Source organism: Temnothorax curvispinosus, unplaced genomic scaffold (genome assembly GCF_003070985.1).
Source record: "Temnothorax curvispinosus isolate PA1 unplaced genomic scaffold, ASM307098v1 QBEX01003408.1, whole genome shotgun sequence".
NCBI classification, from domain to species: domain Eukaryota; kingdom Metazoa; phylum Arthropoda; class Insecta; order Hymenoptera; family Formicidae; genus Temnothorax; species Temnothorax curvispinosus.
In genome coordinates this window covers 43,732-54,829 of record NW_020213188.1, presented here as the reverse complement: position 1 = coordinate 54,829, position 11,098 = coordinate 43,732, and the positions used below count along the sequence as shown (strand labels likewise).

General features: G+C 33.8%; 1 protein-coding gene across 1 annotated transcript in view; it reads left to right on the top strand.

Annotated features, from left to right (window-relative positions):
- Nucleotides 1-11,098, top strand: part of LOC112452484 (titin-like) — a 25,593-nt gene that overhangs the window by 8,534 nt on the left and 5,961 nt on the right. Inside the window, 19 exon segments of the mRNA XM_025012720.1 lie at nt 1-1,195; nt 1,709-1,756; nt 1,860-1,976; nt 2,328-2,480; nt 2,656-3,019; nt 3,551-3,866; nt 4,077-4,365; nt 4,886-6,107; nt 6,235-6,395; nt 6,673-6,963; nt 7,097-7,238; nt 7,371-7,640; nt 7,743-8,188; nt 8,265-8,567; nt 8,736-8,890; nt 9,001-9,151; nt 9,543-9,647; nt 10,367-10,564; nt 10,690-11,065. Of these exon segments, the coding sequence (XP_024868488.1) occupies nt 1-1,195; nt 1,709-1,756; nt 1,860-1,976; nt 2,328-2,480; nt 2,656-3,019; nt 3,551-3,866; nt 4,077-4,365; nt 4,886-6,107; nt 6,235-6,395; nt 6,673-6,963; nt 7,097-7,238; nt 7,371-7,640; nt 7,743-8,188; nt 8,265-8,567; nt 8,736-8,890; nt 9,001-9,151; nt 9,543-9,647; nt 10,367-10,564; nt 10,690-11,065 (6,302 nt within the window).

Sequence of the window (11,098 nt, the reverse complement as noted above, 5' to 3'; positions counted from 1 at the left end):
ATCTCTGAAAAAGTGGTACTGAAGAAACCGAAAGAAAAGTCTCCCAACGAAGAAATCGCCGACGAAGTGACGATTAAAAAACCGGTAATCGAGGAAAGAAAAGAAGACGTAAAAGAAGTCACCGAAGAAGTTACATTGAAAACAAAATCCAAGAAAAAACCGATTACAGAGGAACTTGCTGCTGAAATCACCGTAAAGAAACCCATTCCGAAGAAGGAAGAACAAGTGCCAGAAGAAATCTCTGAGAAAGTGGTATTAAAGAAGCCGAAAAAAGAGATTCTTAAGAAAGAGGTCGCGGATAAAGTTACAATTAAAAAACCTATTGTAGAAAAGGAGATGAAAGAAGATGTCATTGAAGAAGTTACTTTGAAACCTAAGTCAAGAAAAAAGATAATTGAAACGGAAGAAATATCGGAGGTAACTATTGCAAAACCTGTAGAAGATAAGAAACCTGTAGAAGAAATTATAGAAGCATCCGCAGATGTATTGTTGAAGGAAGAAAAGCGAGCGCCAATAATCGAAAATGTAATAACGGAGGAATTAACTATTCGAAAAATCGAGGTTATTGAACAACCTGAAGAAGTAATTGAAGAATTTACTTTGAAACGCAAACCTCCGAAAAAAGCACCGAAACCAATTGAAGAAATTTATGAAGACGTTACTTTACGTAAATTACGACCAAAGAAAAAATCTAGACTGGATATCAAAGAAGTTACTGAAGTGGAGAATGTAACATTTAGACCTCGTTCTACAAAGACAAAAGAAGATGTAGAACAGGAATTTAAAATTTCACTAAATACATATGAAGAAGAAGATATTTCTATGTCCGGTAAAGTACGCTTAAAACCAAAAAAACGGCCGCTTACATATTCTGAAGAGACTGGAGAAGAGACGATCAAAATCATTCAAGAAATCGAAGATGATTCCGGCCCAATTATCGAAGAGATCATCGATGAATCGGAAGAAGAAGGTAAAGAAGAATATAGTATCGAAGAACTCGACATTGACGAAATGAATATACCACTGAGACGAAAGAAAAAGAAACAAAAAACTCCATATACTGTAGAAGAAATTGAAGAAGATGATGTTAAATTGCAATTAAAACGTGATAGAAAATATTCATACGAGGAAACCGATGCTGAATCTTTGGCGCTGAAGTTGAAGAGCAAGAGACGTATTTCCACATTCGAAGAAGGTTCGAAGCTGGCTACATACGTTCATGCCTTATTATGCCTTAGCATGTAAAATTAAATTAATAGAATACGCTCTCTTTTACTTATAATAATAATTAATGTACTTTGATAATTATTTTAACCCTTTTGGCAATGAGTGTATATGCTTTACTCTCATGCTTTACTTTTCCTTTCCTTTCTCCAATTGCTGCATTTCCTTTTAGAAAAAAAAAGAAAATTTCTGCCTATTATCCTTAACTCTTTCGTTAATCCGCTGCGTATGAAAAGCATATCGGTAGTAGTCGTTGCATTATACTTTTTAACACAATAACAAGCGATTTATTTACATAAGTAATGTAAAAAGATCTACATTCAAAACAAAATAGTACAGACTCACACACATGAGCAAATGGATTCTGCCTATATAAATATACCGTATCCGCCTAAAAGCTCTTCGCTATATTATGATTGTATTATAATTATAACCAACTGTATTATAATCGATATTTGTTTAATATTTATGTATAATATTGCAGAAGAAGCTTCTCTCAGTATCACTAAAGAAGAGGAAATATCCGAAGAAGGTTTGCGTAATATCTATTTGCATATAACATAATAAAATTTAATATAAAATTTAATAACATTTTTTATATTCCATTTTAAATAACTTAATAATGCCTTTTTCAGTCGACGAACTTGAATATGTGGTTCGTGAAGGTGATACAATGTATTCAATTTGTTCTTATATTGCCGAAACAGAAGAAGCTATTAATTTAGTAGAAGGAGAGAAAGTTTATATCATCGGTACGATCCCTACTTCATAAAATCCTACTGTCACATTCATCATAACATATACTCAATAGGGGTATTCAAATAAGTTAAAGTTTAACGGTTTGACAGATTATGTCGGGTTAAAGTCGAGTAAAAAGTTAATTAATTAACTTTGGGCGCGCTACTCTTTAAGGTTATGCAAAATACACAAGTAACTCATTAACCTATCACATTAATCTTTGGGTTAAAAGTGTAAAAATTAACTTTTTACCCGACTTTAACCCGACATAACCTGTCAAACCGTTAAACTCTAACTTATTTGAATACCCCTAATATAATTAATATCTACATAAAATATTTCTGATTGAAATTTACTTTTCATAGATCATACCAATCAGGATTGGTGGTTTGTAAAGAAACACTTGACCGAAGAAAAGGGTTGGGTACCGGCGCAATATTTATTAGATGAGGCACATTACACTATTTATTTACAACGAAAATTGCATGAAAAGATTGATAAATTGCCAATCTTTGAGAGTAAGTATTTATCTATAAAACTGAGAAATAAAACAATGCGATATATATAAAGTTTATTATATACAACTCATTGCTTTCATAACATGCGCTTGCTATTTGAAATTTAGCGTAAAGCTTGTAAACCATATCACATGTATATATATTTTCTTGATACCATGTGTTTATATTTTCTCAGAGCCAGCCCCAGGAGAAAAAGGTTCAGCACCAAGATTTATTGAAAAATTACAACCAATTCATACGTTAGATGGTTACACCGTTCAATTTGAATGTCAAGTAGAAGGCACGCCAAGACCACAAATAACTTGGTTCCGCCAGACCGCTATTATCAAGCCATCTACTGATTTTCAAATGTATTATGACGAGGATAACGTTGCTACCTTGATAATCAAAGAAGTCTTTCCCGAAGATGCCGGTACTTTTACCTGCGTTGCGAAAAATACTGCAGGATTTGCATCCAGTACCACTGAGCTTATCGTTGAAGCTCCTTTGTCAGATCACGGATCGGATGTTACTGGTCTGTCGAGAAAAAGTCTTTCGAGGTACGCATTTCTTACATACACACACTCTCTCTCTCTCTCGAATAAGTTACTTTGATTGATCAGAATCATCAATCACTTTTTCAATATACAAAGATTAGATATTAGATATTTTAAGTATACACTTAAATGTTAGATATTAGATATTTTAAATATACACTTTGATATTATAACAGTTTGTAAAACAAGCATGCAGTATTAATTGGAGAGGTAAAACCCATAGTGATGTAAGTCACATTTTCAAAAAAAATATTAACTCGTGTGCATAAATACAATTTATATATTGTATAGATTGCATTATATATTTCATCTATGCATACGAGTCAATGTTTTTAAAAATTTGACTTACACCACTATATATATATATATATATATGGCTTTTACCCCTCCAATTATATACACATAATTAATATTGACTTGTCTGATTATGATAAAAACTCGTCATAATCTTTATAACTTTTGCGTTAGATATGTTGTATCGTATTATATATCATTCTAATTATTCTTAATCATTATTACTATTATATTGTTTAGAGAATCATCTCTTGCGGATATATTAGAGGGTATACCACCTACATTTTCTCGAAAGCCAAAAGCGAAATATGTGAATGAAGGTGACGATGTAATACTGGAGTGTCGATTAGTCGCTGTACCAGAACCAGAAATAACATGGTACCATAAAGACGCACCGGTAGCTACCCAACAGAACATTGTAGTTGCAACCGAAAGCGACATGCATATGTACTGCAGCGTTGTAAAATTCACTAAAATTCAAAAGAGGCAGGAAGGAAGATACAAGATTATTGCTAAAAATAGAGAAGGCGAAGCCACTATCGATATTCCTGTAAAGGTTGGTCGACGACAAGAAGCTATGGGCCTGTTCGTTTTCACTGCACTTCTGAACTAGTGCAATAAGTTAGAATGAAAGAAAATACATTTGTTTATTCATTCTAACTTATTGCACTAATTCAGAAGTGCAACGAAAACGAACGGGCCTTATGTTTATAAATTCACCTTTACACATTACATAACATTATTAATACATTTTCTGATAAAACAGGTGAAAACTGGAAAGAGCGAACCACCTGAAATTTTAGAACCGTTAAAATCTCATATAGTCAAAGAAGGTGAGACAGTTGTTTTATCGACTCAAATAGTCGGTAATCCATCACCGAAAATAATTTGGTATAAAGACGGAAAGCCGATAAAGGGTTTGCAATTAAAGCAAGATAGACATGTTAATACATTAAACTTAATCCAACCTCAACTAGCAGATAGTGGGGAATATTCGGTCACAGCTATCAATGATATGGGCAAAGCCGAGACTCGAGCTACATTGACCGTTGAGAGTAAGATTAAATATTTTTTTAATCGCTTTGCAACATCTTAATTAACGCTTCTCTTTTGCTTTATTCTCGTTTTGTTTTCTCGTTTTCGTCTTTTCATAAACAGTAATTAATTGTGTTCATTTGCCTGTTCAAGAATCAATCGACAATTGACATCTGCTATCGGTAGATCGGTAGTAACTAATTGATATTAATAACGTAATATAATAAAATACAAACTAAAAGAAAATAAAATGTATTTTATTTTAATATCTTCTTAAGCGACAAACCATCTCGACTTGTTATCGGATATTATAATTTTACGAAACGCTTTTCTATTAATGTGCTTTCAGTTAACTCCATATCACAGATCAACATTAACCTTCAACATTGTATGAACGACAAGCATGTTTCATTTGTTAAGGGTATGATGCATATTCATTATTGCTACGCTGCTATATATAATTGTCCAATATAAAATTATAATTTTGCATGTAAAATAGATTTATTGTAGTAATGATTTTGTTATATTTATGAAATTTAGAAGTGCCAAGTGGCGCCCCAGAACCACCATTATTCACCAAACGTTTCCAAGAGATAATCGTTCCGGAAAAAAGTACATTTAAGTTAGTTGCCAAAGTCACTGGAAATCCCGTTCCCGAAGTTACTTGGCTTAGAAATAACAAACCGCTTGATAAATCGGCCAATATCATAGAAAGTTATGACGGCGAAAATATCGAGCTCGAAATTAAAAATGCGAATTCCGAAGTAGATGCTGGAGATTATAAATGTGTCGCTAGTAATCCGGTCGGAAAAGCTTCTCATGGAGCAAAAGTCACGGTAGATGTTGCCAAAGTTTCTTTCACGAAGAATTTGCTAAATGAAATCATAGTCGATGAGTATAAAACTCTGGAACTGAGCTGCGAGACATCCCATACTGTTTCCACGATATGGTGGCATAATGACGAGGAAGTCAGCGGGATGGATCATCGCGAGGTAATCCAGGAAGGACGTCTACACAAGTTGCTTATTAAGAAGAGTGGCCTTTCCGACGCAGGAACATACAAGTGTACCGTCAAGAACCAAATGACATCCAGCAACGTTATCGTTAGGGCCACCAAGCCGGAATTTGTCAAGAAACTGCAGGACTTTGAGGTAAAAGAACGCGATGTGGCAATTCTGGAAGTTGAGATCACATCTCAAACGGCCGATGTTACATGGCAAAAAGACGGCGTATTATTAACACCGAGCAAGGGAAAGCTAGAATTCGTGAAAGATGGTACCGTAAGAAAACTTTTTATCAGAAGCGCATCGGTTCACGACGAAGGCGAATACACATGCGCTCTTCCGGATCAAGAGTGTACAGCGGAAGTTACAGTCGTCGAATTACCACCGGAGATCATTATTAAGATGCAAGATATAATTATAGCCAGAGGGGAGAAAGCAACTTTTGACATAGAGTTAACGAAAGGTGACGCTCTGGTACGCTGGTTCAAAGACGGACAAGAATTGCAATTTTCTGAGCACGTGCGATTGTCAATCGATGGCAAGAGACAGAAATTGAAGATCTACGACACCGAAGTAGAAGATGCAGGAATCTATTCCTGTCAAGTTGGCGACCAAACTTCGTCAGCTAGACTGACGGTCGAAGAACCCGAAGTTGACTTTATCAAAAAATTGCCAGATGTTACTTTAGTACCGATCAACACCGATGCAACTTTTCTTATTGAATTATCACGTGCCGATGTATTAGTAACATGGTTAAGGTAAGTTGAATTTTATCGCAGATATAAAAATATATTTAAAAATTTGAATTTCTTTGATAATTACGATCGATAAAATTGAAACAAATGTGTATACGTATACATAATTATTTATGTGGAATTTGTGTAGGAAAAGTGAGACAATCGATTGTGCACGATCGTCGAAATACAATATTATCGACGAAGGAAATATAAAAAAACTCATCGTTAGAAAGTGCACGACGGAAGATATTGCTGAATATACTGCCATAGTTGCCAATGTGAAGACATCATCCAGATTAAAAATTGAAGGTAAATTTTATAAGACTGCGTATCGTGACTTCCTTAAGCATGCAAATAGCTTAAAATAAGTGCATCATCTATATATACTTACATATATGTATATATTGTATATCCTATATATATACATATATGTATATCCTATATATATCCTATATATGTATATGTATGTATGTATGTATGTATAGATGATACACATCTGAATCGTATTAATCTTATCAACGATTTAATTTTCTGGTCTTTTTATAAATTTGGATATTATTTTACATAAACGTGTCCATTGTTGCAGTTATCGAAACATCACCTAGAATTTATCCTGATACGCTCAAAAAATATAAAACAATGAAAGGCGATGACATTGATATCGTTGTTAAATTCACGGCTAAGCCAATTCCAATTGGCGAATGGACCGTCAACGGCCGTGTTCTCAAAAAATCAAAACGAATTATTCCATCCATCGATGAATGTTCAGCCGTTTTAACGATCAGGGATGTACAAGAGAAAGATTTTGGTGATTATAATCTAAAATTAACTAATCCTCATGGAGAGGACAGTATAGAAATCAACGTCATCGTTGTGCGTAAGTATTTACGTATTTATATACGTATAGGTATATTAATATCGGAACAATTTTCGGAGAGAATCCTCGATTTTATTCAAAATAATCAAAAGAATTACAATAATAAAAAAAAATATATATATACACATCACAGAGGTACCCGGAGCACCAGGAATTCCGGAACCTCTTGAAATAACCGATAATAGCATTACGCTTCATTGGAAGAAACCAGATTCGGATGGACATTCTTCGATCATAGAATACATTTTAGAATATCGCGAAAAGACAGAAACTTTGTAAGTAAAATTTGATGGATTTGTTAAAGAAAACAAAACGAAAAAAAAGAATTAAGAATGAAGTCTAAAAACGCGTATTTCCTTATATCCCTACAATTTGATTTATGACCAAGAAAATGATTTGATTTCAAGATGGAGCAAGATCACGGAGACAATAATCGAAACTACGTATAAATTGACGAACTTAATCGCCGACAAGGAATATACCTTCCGCATAACAGCTGTTAACGAAGCTGGATCGGGGGAGGCATCTCCGAATACGCCGTATCTAAGAATTTCCAAGCTATCGGCATCCGAGCCACCGACTATTCTTGAAGCACTCAAGAGCATCGTGATTGGATTAGAAGAGATTGTCACACTTTCTTGCGTAATTGGTGGTGTACCGACACCTCGTATTACATGGTAATTTTTCGTTCTTTCACTTTTTGTCTAATTATGACAACTAAATAAGACAATTGCTGTGTGTGTCTATGATCGAACCGTATGTTGAAAATTATTTTCTAGGTTGAAAGACGACAAGACTTTCGAAGATAATGACATTACATACGAAAACCATGTGGCTAAATATACTATTTGGAAAACCACCGAGACGTCTTCGGCCACATTTATGGTTAAAGCCCAGAATGATGCAGGAATGGCGGAAACGTCGTGTCAATTAAAAATTCAAGAATCTCCAAAGATTACTTGCGACGAAAATTTAAGGAACCAGAGACTAATAGTGGGCGATAAATGGAAAGTCGAGATTTATTTTACTGGTTTCCCAAAACCGGAAGTAACGTGGACGATAAATAATAAGAAAATAATTGATAAACGCATTTCCATTGAGACTAGAGAAAATAAATCTATTGTTACGATTCCTTCACTTATCAGAGCTGACACAGCTGCCTATACAGTGAAAGCATCGAACGAAGCCGGTAGCTCGTCAATGGAATGTCATCTTCGTGTCATAGGTTAATAATCAATGATAAAAGTTTCAGAAATAAATTTAAAATTAGTGATATACATATTTCATAATATGTGTTGTAGATAAACCGAACAAACCCCAGGGACCAGTTATCGCGAAAGAAATTAGACAAGATCGCGTCACTATAGAATGGCAACCGCCGATCGATGATGGTGGTGTGGAATTGGAAAGATATACTATCGAGAAATGCGAAGCGAATAAGAAAGTTTGGACAAAAGTAGGTGATGTGGACAAAGAAGTCGAGAATTTCTGCGCGCAGAAATTGCAGCAGGATGTCGACTATCTATTCAGAATAATCGCTAGAAACGCGGTCGGACCCTCAGAGCCTTTGGAATCCGAACCAATTCGAACAAGGACTTCATTTGGTAAGGAAGAAATTGTGACCTTAAGTATATATATATATATATATATATATATATATATATATATATATATTAAAATTAAATAGAAGAACATGAAATTAAATATAATATAATTTTACAAAATAATCAAATATATTATTTATCCTCTCGTTTGATCGGTTTGATACATAGAAACCCCAGGTCCGCCAAGAGGACCACTCCAAGTTTTTGGAATGACGAAAACATCATTCACATTAAAATGGGAATCACCAGAGAACGATGGCGGTACTCCTATCGTAGAATACATCGTTGAAATGAAAGAGACATCGAAGAAGGCTTGGCAAAGAGTTAGTATTATACACACATTGTCATGATCGTGTCACACCACTGACAATGAGATAATCGTTTGCCAGCAATCGTTTCTCTATCTATGGCGTTGTTTCTATATCTTTTTCAGATTGCGAGCACAAAAGGAGAAATCACTAATGTTACTATATCCGATCTAAAAACGGATACATCATACAATTTCCGAATAACAGCTAAAAACAGCGTCGGTACTGGTCCTCCGTATACAGCGGAAGAAGCGATTACAGCCGGTAAACGACCGAGTAAGTTCTAATGTTATTCTTCAAATATCTCAGCCTATATATTATCAGCTTATTACCCCGATTCTTAATTATTAACTCCCGCTATATATAGCCTAATTTATTATATTAACGCGTTCGCTTTTGCTTTTGCTTTTGCTTAGAAATAAAAAAGCTTACAGAAAACAGCATATACGCGCTACTAGGCATATTTCCATCAACCAAAATGATAGTCGTTAAAAGTAAGTTTCTTCTTTCTGCTTTTTGTTGTTTGTATCCTATTTCTTGTATCTTAATTGTTTTTCATGTACTTTCTACGATAGTTGTATATAAAACATAAAACTTTATATGAACTCTATTAATATGGCAAGACACGTGTGTATCAAATGCAAATTATAACTTTAATTTTCTTTAGCACCACCTTCGAGCCCTCTAAACGTTCGAGCAACAAATGTCACAAGCAAAAGCGTCACTCTCAATTGGTTACCACCGACCACAACAGGAGGATCAGAATTAACAGGTAAAAATACAATGTGCAAATAAAACATAAACTTTTATAAAATATTGTGAATTCTCTGCGTTTTGATACTGCCCTGATGGAAATAGTTTACTGAAAATATAATAAAATTTTACTGAATTCTCTCTTAATTGACCCCATTTCATTGTTATTCCATCAATATTTCAGTAAAAATTCAGTTTTTTTAGTTAAATCCAGTAAATTTTATGATACCTAACATAAAAGAAATTTTGTTATTACTTTTTAATAATATAATTTAACTTTCCTTATATTTCACAGTATTACATTACATTTCATAAGGAAAATTATTATTTATTTTAAAATATATTCAGTAATTTTTCAATAACTTTTAATTATTGCTAATAATGCAACTAATAATTAAAATAAAAAGATTTCATAATATTTTCAGTGGGTGGCTCTGATGAAAATATTTTGCTGAAAGTATTTGCTGAAATCGATGAAAAATGAAATAAAAGTTGTTGACAAATTACTGAATATATTTCAAAATAAATAATAATTTTTCTTATAAAATGTAATGTAATACTGTGTAATATAAGGAAAGTTAAATTATGCTATTGAAAAGTATCTAATAACAAAATTTCTTTTATGTTAGGTATCATAAAACTTACGGAATAACAATGAAATGGGGTCAATTGAGAGAGCATTTCAGTAAAATATTTCTATCAGGGTGATTGAATATTATTATTTTCCTCTCGCTTTAGGCTACGTAATCGAGAAGAGACCATTAATCGGGAAAGGCGCCAGGTGGACAAAGGTTGTCACTTTGGATGCTACAACACATCAATACTGTATAGAGAACTTAAAGGAAAGCGAATTTCTCTTTAGAATCTTCGCTGAAAACAGTTTAGGTCTTAGCATACCGACCAGTTCCGAGCCGGTTACACTAAAAACTCATGCCAGTGAGCCAATTTATATATAAATCCTATTATATTGATTGAAATAATCTTATATGCATAATAGTAAATAGAGTGACACAATTTATTTAATTAACAACAATATGCTTTTTGAATCATTGCATTTGTAGATGTTCCGTCACCACCTACCGCCCCATTAGAGATGAGGCAGATCGCGGCGAATACAATGGTAATCGAATGGGGTAGGCCCGAATCAGACGGCGGTGCCCCTCTAGAGGGTTATAAAATCGCTATCAGAGACGCGAAAAAAACGATGTGGATGGAAGTAGGGAGAGTTAGCGCGGACATTCAAAAACTCAATATTAGAGACCTGCAAGAGAATCACGAATATCTCGTGAGAATTTTCGCACGAAACGAGATCGGATTCAGCGATCATTTGGAATCGGAAGAACCCTTTAAGATCGTACCGACATCAGGTATAATCTATCATCTTTTATTATTTTTTTTTGCTTCTATTTTTGCCTCTATTATAATATATATATATATATATATATATATATATATATATATATATATATA